This window comes from Myxocyprinus asiaticus, chromosome 24 (genome assembly GCF_019703515.2).
Source record: "Myxocyprinus asiaticus isolate MX2 ecotype Aquarium Trade chromosome 24, UBuf_Myxa_2, whole genome shotgun sequence".
NCBI classification, from domain to species: domain Eukaryota; kingdom Metazoa; phylum Chordata; class Actinopteri; order Cypriniformes; family Catostomidae; genus Myxocyprinus; species Myxocyprinus asiaticus.
The window spans coordinates 21,221,838-21,240,164 of record NC_059367.1 but is presented as its reverse complement, the minus strand read 5'-3'; the positions used below and the strand labels follow the sequence as shown (position 1 = coordinate 21,240,164).

Below are 18,327 nucleotides of genomic sequence, written 5' to 3'. Positions count from 1 at the left end.
ACTTCCCACAGTTTAAACGCGGACGTTCTGCATCTTGCCTGATGCACAAGTCATATGTACTCCGCTGAACACGTGAGAATTGTATACAAATCACATGAAATGTACAGAGAGTCATCTGCCAATTCCTTTACGCCCGAAGCGTCATTTTGCGCATGTGTCTCCGGACTGTTGTTTAAATTTATTACGGACCGCTCAAACCCAGGGGGGTGGGGACAATGTATGATGTTTTCAGAATAAAAAAATCGTCAAACTGATGATTGCATGTGAGTAAAGATTCATATTAACTGTTGTAGAAGTGCATGAAAAATTAAAAATAAAAACAATGAGCTCTAGTCTTAAACCGCAGCTTGGGTTCACGTAGTGCGATGCTCGGGTTCAGTGCTTTAGCTAACAAGACCAGCGCGTGAATATTAATGACGCGAATCCTGCTGCATTCCGCATCTGTACTAATTGTATGATCACTTAAAAAGTGATTCAGCGAGAGGAGTTAAATTTAATGCTAAATGCTTTTTCCCATGTGCATTCTCTTGCACAAACGTGTGATTTTAAATCCTTTTTGGACAATATATTGAGCCCAAGAGGCGTTGTTCCCAAATACCAATGCCTCATGCATTCATCTGAGAGCTGGGGCAGACATAACGAGTCAGAAACAGTTATTATCTGCTGCTTCTTTAAAAATGTCACGGTTTTAATTGCGCTTTCATGTTCTCTGAATTACAGACTATACATGTGTGCCTGGTGAACCCTTGGGCATCAGGTGGACTTTGGACGCATTTTTACTGCATCTGTTGAGCATCGATGTCCAAGCGACCTCACACACTCACCTTCACCTGTGGCATCCAGAGTTCAACATTTCACTGCAAGCTCTGCAAACTCACTGTACACAACAGGACTTATCCTGTCTGTCATGCTGGAGTAAAACTGAAACTGAGGCTGTGATGCACTGTAGCTTTTACAAACTAAAGACTGCAACAATGTGACAGAAGCCATTTTACCTTGTAACAATGAGACCACAAAACTGATAGCATTTGTTTAAAAAAAGAAGTAAAAGAAAAGTAGTGTGACTATTTTAAGTTTTAGAAATAAGTAACTCAGATTACATCAATATAAGCCTTAGTCCCCATCTTTTGTCACAGTCACACATCCACAAATGCAGTCATGTTGACCACCATGACATACCGCATGCCAAATTTCACCCTAGAACAGAAGCTCTTCCTGCTTCAGAGGATCCATGCGGTGGTGGACACCGTCCAGGACTTTCGGAAAGACACCAACACAACTGTGCATCGGAACGCTGTATGGGCAGAGCTGGTTCAGGCCTTTAATACAGCTTTCCCTAGTCGCCCCCCTAGCAGCATCGGGTCTCTGAAGACACTGTGGAAACGGCTGAAGGTGGAATGTCGTGCAGCACTTCAAAAACGACAAGAACAACAGGCAGCTGGTCTACCTTTGTCTGCACTCACTCAGGTAAAATCATCTTCAGTTGGTGTTTCCTTCTGACCCATGAGGTTATTTTGAAATCTGGTGGCATTCTCACAATTCCCATGCACTGCAGGGTTAAAGGGATAGTTCACCCAAAAATGAAATTTCTCTCATTTACTCACCCTCATGCCATCCCTGATTTGTATTACTTACTTTCTTCTGCAGAGCACAAACAAAGATTTTTTAGAAGAATATCTCAGATCTGTAGGTCTGCACAATGCAAGTGAATGGTGGCCAGAACTACAAAGCTCCAAAAAGCACATAAAGGCAGCATAAAAGTAATCCATATGACTCCAGTGGTTAAATCAATATCTTAAGAAGCGATGTGAGAAGTGCGGGTGAGAAACAGATCAATATTTAAGTCCTGTTTTGCTATAAATTGCCCTCCCATCCCAGTAGGTGGCGATATGTACAAAGAATGCAAGTTGCCAAAAACAAAAGAAGAATGTGGAATGAAAGTGGGGATTGATAGTAAAAAATAACTTACAGTAAATATTGATCTGTTTCAACACAGTGGTCGAGTTTGGAATGACATACTACTCATTACTACATGAATAATTCTGTGTGGTTCTTCTGGCAGGTGCAGAGGGAAGTGATTGCTTTGGTACCAAACCTGATCTCCTGTCTGGAAGAGGCAGATGGGGACTATACCATGGTTAGGGGTGGCTCACCTGGAGCAGGTAATTAATAATCATGTCATCTCTAGTACAGGATGAAATACTACCACTCTCCTGCCTGTCATCTATGTAATGATACAAGGAACAAGATTAATTGAGTCTCTCTCTCGCTCTCTTTTTTCCCCCCTCCCTTAGTGGGGTTCTCTGGCACTAATGGGAATGAACATGTAGATGCTGACCTTAGTCAAAATGATGTAAGTCTGAAATCACTTTCAAAATTATTACTAAAATGCTTCTTAAGCTTTGATAATTTTATCACATATGACTGACTCTGTAGCTATGATGTGAAAACCATAGAGCTCATACTTACTTGAAATGACATTGTCATGTAAAGTGTCACCAATAAGGGTATTAAACTTGTATTAGCTATTATTACATAATCTGATAAACTTGTTCGTTCAAAATTTTCCATGCAGGAAATGTACAGTGCTTGCAACACTGTGTCAGGAAATATCACCAGGAGAGTAGAATGCAAGTGCAGTAGGGCAGTTTTAATGAAGATAAGGCAACAGTTCAATTCAGATGACCAAATCCAATAAAGAGTACAGGCAGAAGGTCAGGCGATTGGCAAACCGAGAGAAACAGGCTAGAGGCAAACTTGTGGTCGATAAACAGGCAAAGGTATTATAACAGAGAATCAGGCAGAATTATGTAAGCTTGGTAACGTCAAACACTAGGTAATTGAGCGTATACTTCACAATGATTGAGTCAGAGTCTCTTATAAAGGGTGCAGTAATAGCTGTTGTGATGATGTGCAGGTGAGGCTGATCAGAACTCTGGTGATTGGGATTGAGGTGGTGTATGGGAATTTGAGTCGGGGTGGCCATATTTGGATGCTGCTATGACTGTTGGGAATCTGAGTTCATGACACACTGCTGAAAGTAAATATGTAAATATAGGCTATACAAATTTCATAGATCTCATTTATTCCAGACACATAATATTGCATATAGTAGAAATAATCCTGGATTCTGAATGGTCAATACAGCATTACAGTCTTGCTAAAATATGGAATAGAGCGCAACAGTCTGTTTTTGTAAGTAAAATTCTATACCTTTTCTCCATAGACTAATTGATTTTTAATGATAACTTATAAAACTGTAAACACAGACCCACCATGAGCTCCAAAGGTGTCAATCAATGGTATATGCTTCTGCTGAAGCCATCATTCCACGTTATTTCAACTTCATAAAAAAATGAAGAACTACAATACCCATGAACCCGGAAGAGATTGAGAATTGCTGCAATTAAACAGCGGCAAAAAAGCTCTGCAGCAACCGCCCACTTCCATGATGCACTGTCAATGACTGCTTTACTACTATTTATTTGTTTATATCTGAATATTTTGCAATAATTATAAAATATATTATTTTCATACTTGTAATCAACAACCTAAAGTCAGTAGTTTTTATATTTTCCCATTGTTTTTAATGTGAACAATGTCATTCGCAATGTTTCATGGGATTGTTGTTCATTCCCTTATTAAAGACGTAAAGTAAACAGTTTAGTACCTTCGTCTTTTTGTCTGATTTTCAAATACTTTTTTGCTTCAAATCAAAGCTTGTAGTGTTGAGATTCACCTTTAAATAGTATACGTTTATGAAGGATTTTATGAAATCCATATGGAAAAAAATGAATGGGAAAAATACTTGAAACCAAGCGGGGTGAAAAAGTGGGTGGGCACTGTTGCAACAGATATGATGCGAAACACAGATTCACCTAGTTACTTTGTACCCGTAGAGTTATTAACCTTTTTATACATATCAGGGACTATATCATCCTGCAGAAGGAAGGTGCTTCATGAATTTGCTTAGTAATTAAAAAGAAGACATTTGAGGCTGTGATACATTTTAAATGTAATCAAAATATAGGTTTGCAATGCTCTTTCGCCATGACTTTATTCACACTTTAGCCTGCTGTTGCTTATTGCCAAAATATGCTGCAGTTAAAAGAGTCATAACTAAACATTTTTTTTCTAGAAGTTTACATTTGATTCTCATTTTTTTTAACAGACAGTAGACAGCAAGGAGAACTTAGCCATCAACCTCTGCTTGTCCACACCTACGCATCCACCTGTCAACCCTGGAAATCCTCCTGGCCCGGCCCCCTCTCCTCCCCCCATCCATTTCCGCTCACATTCAAGCACTTCCAGGGCTAGTTGGCCCACCCTCTTCCATCCTAGCCATGCAGGAAGCACCTCAGGGCTGGGATCAGGTATGGAATTAGGGATGTGGGCCACAAACACTGATAGACAGGAAGTACACACAGAGTCTGAAGTGCCATGCACCCCTGCCAGAGGATCTGCTGAGAATTCGTTACCGAATGACTCTTATGCTACAGACTCCAAATGGGAGGCACGTCGACTGGAGTTGTTCGAGCTGGAGCATCAGCAGACGATGAGTCTGCTACTGCTTCAACAGTGTGTGTGGGAGGAGAAGAGGAAAGCAGTAATACAGAAAGAGAAAGCAGCACGGGCCAAGAAGCGATATTATCAAGCCAAACTGCGGAAGATCAGTACAGAGGTTTTGCCCTCCAATAGCGACAATGAAGATAGTGACCATCCACAGACATGAACTCAGATGTTTATGACGTCTTAGCATTGTTTACTTTCTTTTGGAAAGTATTTTTTATTTCTACTGATGCTGTTTATTTTCAAAATAATATATTTTTACTGTGGACCAAACATTCTTTATTTTTAGGAATGTATACCATGCACTGCAAAAAAACAAAACAAAAAAAAGTTTTCTTAATCAGTATTTTTGTCTTGTTTTCCAGTAAAAATATCGAAATATCCTTAAAATAATATAACTACTTGAGAAGCAAAATTGTGCAAGATCATGTTTTCAGAGATTATACAGTATCTTGAATTAAGTTTTATTTCCCTTACCCCATTGGCAAATAGTTTTTTGTTTTAAGCCTAAATCTAACAAAATTTTGTGAGGTTTATGCTTATACACTCAATGAGCACTTTATTAGGAACAGCTGTACACATGTTCATGTGATTAGCTAATCAGCCAATCGTGTGGCAGCAGTGCAGTGCATAAAATCACACAGATATGGGTCAGGAGCTTCAGTTAATTTTCACATCAACCATCAGAATGGTGAAAAAATGTGATCTCAATGATTTCGACCATGGCATGATTGTTGGTGCCAGATGGGCTGGTTTAAAGAGCCCATATTATGCTCATTTACAGGTTCATAATTTTATTTTGGGGGTCTACTAGAATAGGTGTACATGCTTTAATGTTCAAAAAACATTCTGTACATTGCTGTAGCACCTCTTTTCACCCTCTGTCTAAAATGCTCTGTTTTAGCTCCTGTCTCTTTAAAGCCCCCCTTTCTGAAAAGCCTGCTCTGATTGGTCAGCTGGCCCAGTCTGTTGTGATTGATCAACCGCTTAGAGCATGTGTCGGAAATGTAACACCCTTTACCATAACCGAAGTAGCCCTTAGGTGGGCATTATGCAAATGTATTTCATAGTGACATAGCTAAGTCACGGAAGTAATGGCTGGACTGCAAACCAGGCGTTTCAGGCAGTTCAGGAGCAGTGTTGTCTGTGGGAGAGAGTAGCTTCCTTTGGCGTGGATTTTGTGCTTTGTAACTTTGAAGACCCTTTACATGCACAAACAGTTATATTACACACTATAGGAAAGGTAAAATTCGCAAAAGCATAATAGGGCCTCTTTAAGTATTTCTGTAACTGCTGATCTTCTGGGATTTTCACGCACAACAGTCACTAGAGTTTACTCAGAATGGTGTCAAAAACATAAAACATCCAGTGAGCGGCAGTTCTGCGGACAAAACGCCTTGTTGATTAGAAAGGTCAACAGAGAATGGCCAGACTTGTTTGAGCTGACAGAAAGGCTACGGTAACTCAGATAACCGCTCTGTACAATTGTGGTTAGCAGAATAGCGCCTCAGAATGCACAACATGTCGAACCTTGAGGCAGATGGGCTACAACAGAAGAAGACCATGTCGGTAACTTGGGTGTTCCTAATAAAGTGCTCAGTGAGTGTATATTCTCTGAAAGCAACTTTCCTTAGTAAATTTATCTCATTTTAACAGGATGTTCTGACATTTTTACTAGAAAGCAAGATTACATTTTTTTTTTATTTTAATTTAGGCTTTGTTCCAGTAGCCAGTAAAAATCTCATCACTTCATATTTCTCTCATTAGCACTGACCCTCCGACTGTCAGTCCAAAATTGAGCAGTGAGGATTTGCTTACATTCAGTCTGGACTGATGATTGTGTTGAAGAGGAAAGGAAATGAGGAAGAGAAGGAAGAGGCAATTTAAGAGATTCAGAGCATATTAATTTAATGCTTGTGTCAGGAGGATCAAACTCATCTAGCTCTCTAATGGCAGGGTTTTCAGGACCATCCCTCAGATTCAGTTGACAGTAATTTTACTATGCAGATTTTTCAAGTGAATAGGTGCTTCTCTTAAATTGACTTCTTTGGCAGGCCTCTGCCTTTCTACGGAAGGAGGAAGTGGGAGCCGGTTGGACAATCCAACGTATGAGACTTTAATGCACCACTTTTCATAAACGTGCTTTTCAGCACAATAAATAAACACATTCAACAGCAGCCTTGCTTTTCAGCAGACACATTAACAGACACACAGCTTCATGCATCTCTCTCACTCCACCTGCCGCTGTCTCCTCTCCTTAAATACTCCCGCCGCTCCTCACTGGGATGCGAGAACGGTGTGGCGCACAGGTGGAACTCATCTCCCCAGCCTCACTCTGCCCAGACGCCACTCGGGGAAGGTTTTTAGTGAATAACAACTTATAGTTCACCCAAAAATGACAATTCTCTCACCATTTACTCACCCTCATGCCATCCCAGATGTGCATGACTTTCATTCTTTTGCTGAACAAAAACATTTTTAGAAGAATATCTCAGGTCTGAAGGTCCATACTATGCAAGTGAATGGTGGTTAGAACTTTGAAGCTCCAAAAAGCACATAAAAGCGCTATAAATTAATCAATATGACTCCAGTGGTTAAATCCATGTCTTCTGAAGTGATTTGATCAGTGTGGGTGAGAAACAGATCAATATTTAATTCCTTTTTTTGCTATAAATTCTCCTCCCTGCCCAGTAGGTGGCAATATGCACAAAGAATGTGAATCACAAAGAACAAAAAAAGAATGTGAAAGTGGAGATTGATAGTAAAAAAGGACTTAAATATTGATCTGTTTCTCACCCACTCCTATCACATTCCTTCTGAAGATATGGATTTAACCACGGGAGTCTTATGGATTACTTTTATGCTGCCTTTATATGCTTTTTGTACCTTAAAAGTAGGCCAAAGTTCTGGCCACCGCTGCATTGTGGATCTACAGAGCTGAGATCTTTGTGTTCAGCAGAAGAAACTAAGTCATACACATCTGGGATGGCATTAGGGTGAGTAAATCATGAGAGCATTTTCATTTGATGGTGAACTATCCCTTTAAATTTTGGATTGTTCCTCTCACAAAGAAGACTTTGAATATAGTGTATGGGTTGTAAGGACTACTGTCATGGTGTTTTTTGTTGTTGTTTGTTTGTGTGTGTCCTTTTTGGTGCTTGATAGCTCCCTGATCACTATAGGCTTTTGTTGTATAGAAAAAATCAGTGTGAATATTCTTCAATGTAAACAACATCTTTTGTGTTCCATAGAAAAAAGAAAAACATATGGATTTGGAATGACATGAGTGTGAGTAGATGATGACTTTTTCTATTTTGTATTTTTTTTAAAATAAAAATAGGGAATGAAACTATTGATAACATACAACTGTTAAAACATTCAATGTTTGTTTTTAAGCAGATTTTAAATGTACATTCTACATGTAATTTCATTTGATTTTATTTATTTCTTACACTGTGTGTTCCTCAAGTGTTTGCCTTGAATATTCAAAAAAATATATACAGAAGCCTGGTAGCAATAACTCTTTTATTAATGTCCAACGGGTCTCTGGTTCTCGCCTCCCTTTGGTAGCAGATTTTTAATTGTTTTTGAAAACCCCCTAGGTAAATGGGATAAAGCATGTCCCAAAATAAACATGTACACTCCCCATTTTCAAAATTATACATTTTTTCTCTCCCACCAAATCACTGTCTTCCACCACTCTCTCTCTCTTTCTCTAAAGAATAGTGAAGATTTATTTTCTCAGAATGCATTATTTGCAGAAGAGGAGGGGGGCATATCAGACAGTACAAGTACAAAAGTTTCACACATAAAACATTTTAACAGATGAAACCTCGCTTTTATATATATATTTAAAAAAAAAATAAAAAAATTCCCACACACACTTCTTTAAAAACACTCCAGCAACGACTATAAATAAGTGAAATTAACCTCATTACTAAATAAATAAAATATTAATAAATAAAATAATTTAATTTAATGTCTGTACAAGATAAAGTTATGTAATAATTAAACTGATGAATAGAAAAGGTTCTAGAGCAGGTAAGAGGTATAAAAGGAATGATATACGGCACTCTTTTTGGCAGAAAATCATGATAATACTGTAAAAGACAGTAAAAGGAGATAAAGTCAAATGATGAAACACTATTTCCCTTTTAAACAAGAGCCTGATATTTTGAGATCTTATTTTACTTCAATGACTGCATGTAGCTCATCTCACCATGTTTCTTCCCCTGAAGCACCAAGATTATTCAATACTTCACAGATATAATCAGTTACATTTGGATATGCTCTCTTTGTCAAAAGAAATCAAAGATGGATTAAATATGTTCTCCTGAATAGCTGATTTGGGATCTGATTTTCCCTCAAGCAATATTTGATTTTTGATAAGCTTGGTTATGAAAGAGCTCTTGATTATGCTGAGAATACGCTTGTAGGCTAGTTACACAAATAAATGACTTTAAAATCCATAAAGGCCTCTTCATACAGCTTCAACAAACTCCATTGCATGCTTCTGTATTATCTCATATTGGCTTAAAATGTCCGGAAATAGGACAGGCAAGTATAATTACATCCAAATACGAAATACCACAGTTCCTTAATCTCATATAAGCCAAATATTGGAGTCTGTTGAAGAAATGTTTAGAACAGCCGAAAAACATCCAACCAAGTTACCTCTCTGAAATCAGTCCCTTGACTGACAATCATTACGGTCCAATCACATCTTTTGTTTCATAACTCTTTACAATTACAATCACCGTCTCTGGAGTTTCCAAACTAATCCCATGCTAGCACCATCACCTTCCTCATTAACATCGACCAATCCTTTTCTTAATAGACTCTTTCAAGTTTCTCAGTCTTTTCTTAGAGGGCATGGTTAATGTTCCATAAACACAAGTTGGAATACAAGGATCGGAATGTTTGGGACTGTTTTAGCAAGGAATGGGTTTGAAAATGTTTTACAGTCCTATCCAGTTAAACACATCCATTCACACAAAAACTCATATGCTGGACACCATCATCAAAAACATCACTAGAGATATTTTTTCTTTGATCTTTGATGAAAAAGATACAAAACGTATAAAAAAAAAATTTATGTACAATATTTTCTCTCTCTCTGTAAAGCCCTCTCGGCGGTTGGTCTGATATCTGAGGTTTGCAGTTTGGAAAAATTGTCATAGAAGTCTTCACCTTCTTTTTGTTAATTTCCTGATGATATCTCAAGCCCTTGATGAGCAATTTCACTCTCAAGTGTTTAGTAGGAGTCCTCATAGCTCCAGTCGGTTATGTCCTGTGATCCTCTTGAGCCCGTCTGCAGAAGTGCATTACAGGGCTGTGAGGGAATCATCAAGATTGTCCATCACTTCTGTTAACTCTAAATATAGAGAAACAGAGAAAGGAATAGGAAAGATGTCACAAACATGCCATTATCAGAAGAAAAACAATAGATTATTATGAGAAAAGAAATTATGGCTATTAATGGAATAGTTCACCCAAAAATTTTAATTAAATTCTGTATGATTTTCTTTTTTCCATGGAACATAAATGGTTATTTTTCAATGACTATCCTGGCCACTCTTTTCAACATAATTAAAGTGAATGAGGACTGGAGCTGTCAAGCTGTAAAGTGACAAAAAAGCAACATTAAAGTATCATAAAATGGTCCATACGCCTTGTGTGTTATATTCCAAGTTTTCTGAAGCCATAGGATAGTGATTGTGTGAGGAAAAGGCTGAAATTTAAGCTGATCTTCACTTAATATCTTGACATCTAACCTAGCTCTCCTAGGCACGTTCATGAGAGAAGTAGTGATGTTCAATTTGTGAACAAAAATGTTTTTCATGTAACCTTGTGCGACCAAATGTACACATGCGTGTACGCTGTATTTTGACTTCGCTATATGCAACGCATAATTTAAATTGATTTAAACTGACTAAATACTGTTCACAACACTTTAGAATGTCATTTAAGGGTTACATTTCTGACGCACCGAGTCACGTGACACAACAGCATGGGGTCGATTTCCGTGAAGTGCTTCTACGGGCGCAGTGCCAACAAAAGTGCCTCTGGTAAGAAACCTCTACGTTTTTTCATTGAAACCTTTTTGTGTGTAAAGAGTAGCAGGTGTCTACCAGTGTAAAGGCATCTCTTGTTTTGTATAAAATGCCGCTTTTTTTGGATTTTTCCCCTTTTTTCTCCCAGTTTGGAATGCCCAATTCCCAATGTGCTTTTAAGTCCTCGTAATTGCCTCAGTCTGGGTGGCGGAGGAGGAATCCCAGTTGCCTCCGTGTCTGAGACTGTCAACCCGTGCATCTTATCACGTGGCTTGTTGAGACATAGCGTGTGTGGAGGCTTCACGCCATCCACCGTGGCAACTACGCTCAACCACACGCTCCACCGAGAATGAATCACATTATAGTGACCACGAGGAGGTTACCCCATGTGACTCTACCCGCCTTAGCAACCAGGCCAATTTGGTTGCTTAGGGGACCTAGCTGGAGTCACTCAGCACGCCCTGGGATTAGAACTAGCGAACTCCAGGGGTGGTAGCCAGCATCTTTTACCACTGAGCTACCCAGGCCCCAGCTTTAAAAAATGATAAACATGATGTACAGATACATGTATTGTGGGACATTATTCCTACAAAAGTTGAAAAAAAACAAACATGTTAGTTATTTTGAATAACTTTACACATGAACAATTCTGTGGGTTGTTTCGCTTCATTTACATAAATTTCATTCATATAATTTGTTTTTATATTTTATCATCACTGTACTATACGATTCTATTCATTAACATTAGTAAATGCATTCCTATATTTACTGTGCATTTTCACATTGAGAATCAATGGGTTCATCCAAAAGCTAAAAAATGATTACAATGATAATAGGGAGCATTTCAAACTGTTCTTAGACCAGTGCAGACAGACCGCACACTGTAGGTTAAGTCATCCAATAAACAGAAAGCAAGTGAGCAAGGGGACTTCCTATAGCTTTCTGTGCAGCTATAGGATGTCCATTCATGCCTAAAATCCAACTAAAACTTCAATTTCAGGCTGCAGATGATGTTTGGACCACTCAACATGTTAGGCAGACATGGGACAATGGTAATCAGTACATACATAGATTCAGAATTTATAATGCTACATTTTATTTTAACATGGTTGGCAGTGATTGGATTATGCTGGTCATTACTTTAAATCAGAATTTATTATGCTAATTTCTGATGTAATGTCTGTTACATCTCAAAAACATGAACAACCAACGCTGCTGAAAACATAAACAATTTGATGAAAAAAATCTGACTTTCTATAGCTATAGTTACAAATCAAAAAGGGAAATGGAAAATGCACACAGTAGTCTTGGGCTCGGGTCTCAAGAGGTTAAGTCAGATATTTTTAATGAATCGATTTATCCAGTTCACAATGATTCAAACTGATCCAGTTCTCCAGTTCAACTCACTGACTCCGTGATCTGTTCACAGAGGTTAATAGCTCACTGGAGGGGAAGATTATCAGTAAACAATTACTTAAATTTGTCTGTCTGTTCCTCATACAATCACTATTGTTTAGCTTCAGAATATTTAGAATGTAGCACACAAATCATATGGCCCACTTTTATTATTCTTTTATGGTGCTTTTTTGTTATTTTGAAGTTTGACAGCCCCAATCCCCATTCACTTTCTTTATATTAACAACATCAGCAAGGATACTCTTCAAAAATGCACCTTTTTACATTCCATGGAAGAAAGAAATTAAGAAAGAACTGAGGGTGAGTAAATAATTTGAATTTTTGGGTGAACTATTCCTTTAATAACCATAATTAAAAAGAAAAATCATTTCTGAGTTCTTTCCCATAATAACTGATTACAAATAATGGCTTTAAATGAGCACACAGTGAGACAAAAAGGGGCTGGACTTACTCAGAGTCAGGTGACACTTCAGAGATGCTCTGAGAGGTTGCAGACAGAGGAGGCGGGGAAGGGGAGGGGCCAGCTGATGTGGCGACAGGGTTAGGGGGTGGGGTTAAGACAGAGGAGTTGAAGGAAGCAAGTATAGAGGAGAGGATATCGAGATGTTCACTAGAGGGTGGGCGACTAGATGGGGCTCCAGGTGCAGCTGCAGATGAAGGGTACCTACATGGAGGGGCGGAGTCTAGCCGTCCACGGTAAGAGGGCAGGGTTTCATGGGGCTCTTCTGTGATTGGTGGAGGGGGTGAGGAGGGTGGGTGTGGCTCAGGGTGTGAGAGCTGTCGAGGTGGCAGGGTTCTCAGCCACTCCCTGCATGGTTGTGATCCACCATTAGACTCCAACTGTTCCCGAGACCGACTGCTCATCAGTGCCCCCCCAAGGTGTTCCCGAGGGGCCTGTTGCCTTGTTAGAGTGTTAAGCTGTGTTCTTGATCCACTTAATGAGCTCTCCGCCCCCATTAACCCTACCATCCCACCCCTGGCCACCAGATCCTCCCTGGATGCATGGATGCTGTGAACAGGGCCCAGCCTCTCTCTTGACCCACCCAGGTGTTCAGCACCAAACTCGCGTCGTCGTGGCAACAGGTCAAGGTTGTCGCGGGATCGCTGTTGTCGGGCAAATGAATCTAGGTGTTCCCGAGAGGAGTATCGGGAAGCAGGTTGGGACAGTGAGCCAGTACCGGAGTACATACGACCATAGGAGGCAGCTGGGACACCTCGGTGACCCAACGTGGAGGTCTTGTACCAAGACATCTCACTAGGAGCACGACCCACAGCAGACAGGCCTTGCAGAGCAGGAGGGCAGCCCAGACGATTCTTTAGGATTCCTGAGAAAAGGATGCAGAGAGGTTTTATACGGGCCAGGGTTATTATAGTTTTTCATATAAATTTTTACATTAATTCACAATTTTTATTTTAGTTTAGTTAATTTGGGAGACATGAAAAGGTATTTTCGTTTCATATCATTCATTTCCAGTTTTTACTTTAGTTAAATGTTTTCATTTAGTTTTCTTTTTAGTTTTTGTTAATGATAATAACACCGGTATGGGCCTAATTTGGCTGTGAATTACTCCTGTGCTGTGTGAGTATGTTTTAGCATTATACTTTCTCTGTATAAATGTGTGTCTCACCCTTCCGGTGTCTGTGTGTTAGCCCATTCTCATCCCCACTTGTGAGCGCTGCATCTGGCTGGTTGTTATTAGCTGCGTCCTTGCTGTAATCGCCCCCTAGGCGGCGCTCTGAGCCCCATTTCTGAAGAGAGTGCGCCTTGCACCCTTCCAGCGCTGGCCAATAGGAGAGCAGGTCATTGCCATCCAGATCTGATACATAGACAGTTTCATATACACTAATACTTGACCATCACACAAGGAATAAAGAACAAAACTGTTTCTGATGTCTGGTCTGCTGGCTTCAATACCAGTAATATAGACAACTGCAGAAGATGATGTTGGTACCTTTTCCACCGTTGTGGGAGGGCTCTGTGAGTAAACGTTCGCCATGTCCAGTCCGTTTGAAGCGTCGCTGGATGCGTCCACGCAGACGAACATTGTCCTCACTCTCTGAAGATGGGATGGACAGACTCCTCTCCTCTTCCAATGAAAGATCAGAATCTGAGTCAGAGTCTTCACCTGAAAGAGACAGACAGAGGCAAAGAGAGACAGAAAATTATGAATGTGCACTTTGAAAAAATCTTTCTAATATTCTAATACCAAATATCATTAATGAATTAATTAAAAGATTTGTCAAGCAGTTAAGAAGTGTGTGTTGTGTGTGTGTATACGTACATGCATGCAAGTTATTGTGTTTTAGTGTACCTCCGTTGCGGTGAAACATTGCCACGTCCAGGTCAGTGGCCCCTGTGTGAGCTAGAGTGTGTTCAAGAGTCTGCCGTGCCAAGAGATTCTCCCTGAGAACAGAAAACAGGTAAATAATAGATCAGCTTTCAAGCTTTCAATTTGCTAAATTTATAATGCAATTCTTACATCCTCTTTCATGGTTCAATAAACAATGTACAACAATGCACAATAGTAAACACGGTACGACAGGGCTATTCAATTCCATTCCTGAAGGGCCACTGTAACCCTGCCAATGTCTGAAATTAACTTTTCCATTAAAGGGGTCGTGTCATGCCTTTTTTAATTATTTTAATATGTTCCTTGAGGTTTACTTATAATATGAGTAGTTCTTTGCACAAAAAAAAAAAAAAAAAACAGTCATATATTTGTAGAACATGATAATTTTCTTTTTCATTTCTGTCAGAAATGTTTGGTTTTGGTGCTGCTTCTCCTTTAAGACTTGACAGTAAATGCCCACTGTTATGATTGGCTCTCTGCTCGTAACTGACCTGTTCTCTCTAATTGACATCTCGCTGCTCACCATTACTGGGCGTGGCAACGGAAGTGATATTGTAAAGTTGTGGAGGTGGTCAGATGCAAATGTCTACCACTGGGGCATTTTTTACCTTCAAGGGGGCATATGTATTCTAATCATATATCTCTATGTTAAATACTTTTATATAATCAATTTATTAAAATTAATTAGTAATTAATTAGTAAGTAATTGTTTCTTATATTTTGTGCAATAATATATATACTTAGATGTAGAATATAATAGGTCAGATCACATGTCACAAATAAAACACCAAGGAACACTGGTGGAAATGTTTGCCCCCACATTTTAAGGCATTTTTGTCACTTTTGTTGGCATTTTTGCCCCGAACCCCTTATAATTTCTGACCCTGAACCCTGCACTTATAAACCTGCCTGTAATTTAAAGTAATCCTGATTACCTTCATTAGCTTAGATTAGGGTAGGAGCTAAATTTTTAGGATTGGAATTGAATAGCCCTGTTGTATGGCAAAATACAATCTACAATTGTTCACAAATGTACAGTTTGAAAACATACAATTAGCTTGTTCTTTATTTAAATATTGCATACATAAAACAGTTTTTGGCTGAAAGAATAAATTAGGTTAGAATGACAAGTTCTAATGCAGAACGAAAAGTAATATTAGTAGTATATTAATATAAAGTAAAAATAACATATGCACTGTCTGGGCACTAATGGACTGTGTATTTGTGTGTTTGCATAATACATGTGTTAATATGTTCACAAACCTTGCACTGCTGACTGATGAGATGGTTGAAGTTCCAAGTGTGATCCGATGTAATCCGCTCTGTTCGAGCAGGGAGGCGCTGTTGTTCGGGTTTTGGCCCTACACAAAAATATAGTGGATCAGAAATCCACATGCTTATCACTTCATGAGGGCAAATATATATATATATATATATATATATATATATGTTTGGTGTGAACATCTGTGAGAGTGACTTTGCATGGGGTGAGGGTCATATGTTAAATGTATGTTTGAGTATACTAACAGTAATCTGTGGAGGTCTGGGAGGCTCTTCACCGGGACTTTTCTTGCCCAGACAGGCCAGTTTCCAGGCCTCCTGTACCTCTGAGTTTAGGACTGTAAAAACCAACAGTACGGCCAAGCCCTAAGACACACGCACACACACACACACACACACACACACACACACACTCGGATTAATATAGGAGTGTACATTATACTGTCCAGTACATTAACTCTCTATGATACAATTAACAAAGACTACTGTGTAAAAATAGATACCACATCTTATTAGACATAAATAAACTTGCATTACAACACTAAATAAATAAATAAAAAAACAAACAAATAAATTACATATACCAAACATACAGATACACAAAATTAAGACTATCATTTTCTCTTACCTGTACGCTACAGAGGACAATGAATAGGTAGTGGAATGCCAGGACGCTATTATTAACAGCCATCAAACCAAATAACCAAACACAAGTACTCAGCAACAACAGGAGGAAGGCACTGCGGATAGTAGAACTGAGAAGAAGAAAAAAAAAAAGAGAATAAGAAAAATGTATTTATAATTGGGGCTGTCAATCGATTAAAATCTTTCATCTAATTAATACCATGATATGCCGATCAATTAATAAAATTAATCACATAAATCAAAATTTGCTGAAAAATGGCCTCCAAATAAAGATTCAATATATAATAATCAAAATATTTCATCAATCTGTCCAAAGTATACTTAAGAGATGTTCTCACAGAACCTGTTCTTGCATTCCGTCTGTACACATACGACACACTTTTGATGCGTCTCACTGTGGTTGTGTCGCGTTTCACTGGTTTTCAGCATCTCTAGCCATTTACACAGCATTTTGTGGACGCAGTATCAAGTTAAATGTAGTTTGAAACTTTAAAAAACTTTAAGAATCTCGAGACCCCTGCACTCTGCTCCATCCAGCTGTCTTTAAATAGCTGTCAGTTTGTTTTCTGTACAGCTGTGCATTTCCTAACATGTTTGACACTTATGTCATTGCTAGCCTTAACTTGAACCTTAACTTGACTCTGAAGAAGATGTGACAGATGTAAAAAGACTAGAATGAAACGACACTTACAATGTAATAATTTACCATGTTCATCTTTAAATTTCATAATATAACAAAAATGCATAAGTAGAAAATACACAGCCTATTCACTCATCACACATACAAATTCATCTATGTTGTACTCACATTACAGGCAGCTTTTTTATCTCTTTTTGAGTTGGGTTACACGTCATACGTAGGACAGTTAAAAACATTCCACCATTCATCTAAAATTTTGTAAAAGAAAGAGAGCATCACCAATCTAAAATACAGAAAGAATAGAAAAGCTACATAAACATTTCTTAAGTATTTAAAGGCACTGTAAGTGATTTTAGCATTCTTAAGCTTTCATGTGACTGAACCATTGAATTAGCCACGGCCCCTCATTCCAAAACCCTGCCCTTCAAAGATAATTTTGAGATCAAAACTGAGCAAAAGAGCAGCATTGTTTGTTCCTGTGGCTGTGATATTCAACAGTGGCACAATAGCGCCCTCAACTGACAAACATAAATCATAGCATCAATGATCCGCTTCAAATACAACACTATGAGAACGAACAAAATGATTGACAGGTGAAAAGCATCAATGTTTGTGGCCCGCGGACACATTTTTGTTTGCTGATTACAAAGTCTACAGCTGTCACAGAGACTGGTGAGATATCTCAGGACACTTATTTCATTAATATCTTTTAAGGGAGTAGGAACATTTTTTGCATACTTTTCCATGAAACAAATCGCTTACAGCACCTTTAAGCATTTAATACACCAAGCCACTTCATGAGGACACTCAAGAGCATAATACCAGTATGACAACGCTAACTGGTCCCGCAAAGCTCCACATGAGCTTATCGTACATGGAGATCCAGCAGAAATCTGGGTTACCATACCCCTCTGGATCCAACCCCACTGCCAGGCCTGCAACACATATACTTGTCACAGACCATGCATATATGAAAGCATATTAATTTGTGAGTGTGTCTGCGCATACCTGTAATGATGGCAGGAACTCCCCAGCCTATAGCATAGTAGAATCTCATGGCTCCATAGTTGATGTTTCTTGCTTCTGTCTGCATGCGGTAAATGTGCAGAGCCTCCACAAACAGCCACGCAAAAGCTGACATGAAGAAGTAATGGAGCAGGATCGCAACCACCGTACACAAGAACTGCAATAACCAGAGATCAGAAAACAGAGAACAAACCAATTGACAAAAAAAGAGGGGGAAAAATCTATATATGAGAGATACAGACTACAATGAAAATATGCTGTTGTGCCTACTGGAAGAAAAGTACAGATTACAGTTGGAGTACAGAACTGAGAACATGTCCAGTGTGTCGGAACAAGGGCCTAGTGG

At 38.9% G+C, this 18,327-nt stretch overlaps 2 protein-coding genes across 2 annotated transcripts in view; one reads left to right on the top strand and one right to left on the bottom strand.

Moving 5' to 3' along the window:
• The first annotated feature begins 93 nt into the window (after positions 1 to 93).
• Positions 94 to 4,762, top strand: LOC127414498 (uncharacterized). Its single transcript, XM_051652557.1, has 5 exons — positions 94 to 263; positions 721 to 1,467; positions 2,063 to 2,162; positions 2,295 to 2,353; positions 4,172 to 4,762. The coding sequence occupies exons 2-5, from the start codon at positions 1,159 to 1,161 to the stop codon at positions 4,730 to 4,732; spliced, it is 1,029 nt and encodes a 342-aa protein (XP_051508517.1). The 5' UTR covers positions 94 to 263; positions 721 to 1,158; the 3' UTR covers positions 4,733 to 4,762.
• A 5,052-nt stretch (positions 4,763 to 9,814) lies between these two features.
• Positions 9,815 to 18,327, bottom strand: part of LOC127414492 (cadherin EGF LAG seven-pass G-type receptor 3-like) — a 56,730-nt gene continuing 48,217 nt past the window's right edge. Inside the window, exons 26-36 of the mRNA XM_051652546.1 lie at positions 17,964 to 18,138; positions 17,778 to 17,890; positions 17,124 to 17,203; positions 16,299 to 16,425; positions 15,917 to 16,036; positions 15,653 to 15,750; positions 14,321 to 14,442; positions 13,991 to 14,164; positions 13,667 to 13,855; positions 12,490 to 13,363; positions 9,815 to 9,943 (exon numbers count right to left, since the gene is read on the bottom strand). Coding sequence (XP_051508506.1) covers positions 9,916 to 9,943; positions 12,490 to 13,363; positions 13,667 to 13,855; positions 13,991 to 14,164; positions 14,321 to 14,442; positions 15,653 to 15,750; positions 15,917 to 16,036; positions 16,299 to 16,425; positions 17,124 to 17,203; positions 17,778 to 17,890; positions 17,964 to 18,138 — 2,100 coding nt within the window. The 3' untranslated portion in view covers positions 9,815 to 9,915. The remainder of the gene's footprint in view (positions 9,944 to 12,489; positions 13,364 to 13,666; positions 13,856 to 13,990; positions 14,165 to 14,320; positions 14,443 to 15,652; positions 15,751 to 15,916; positions 16,037 to 16,298; positions 16,426 to 17,123; positions 17,204 to 17,777; positions 17,891 to 17,963; positions 18,139 to 18,327) is intronic.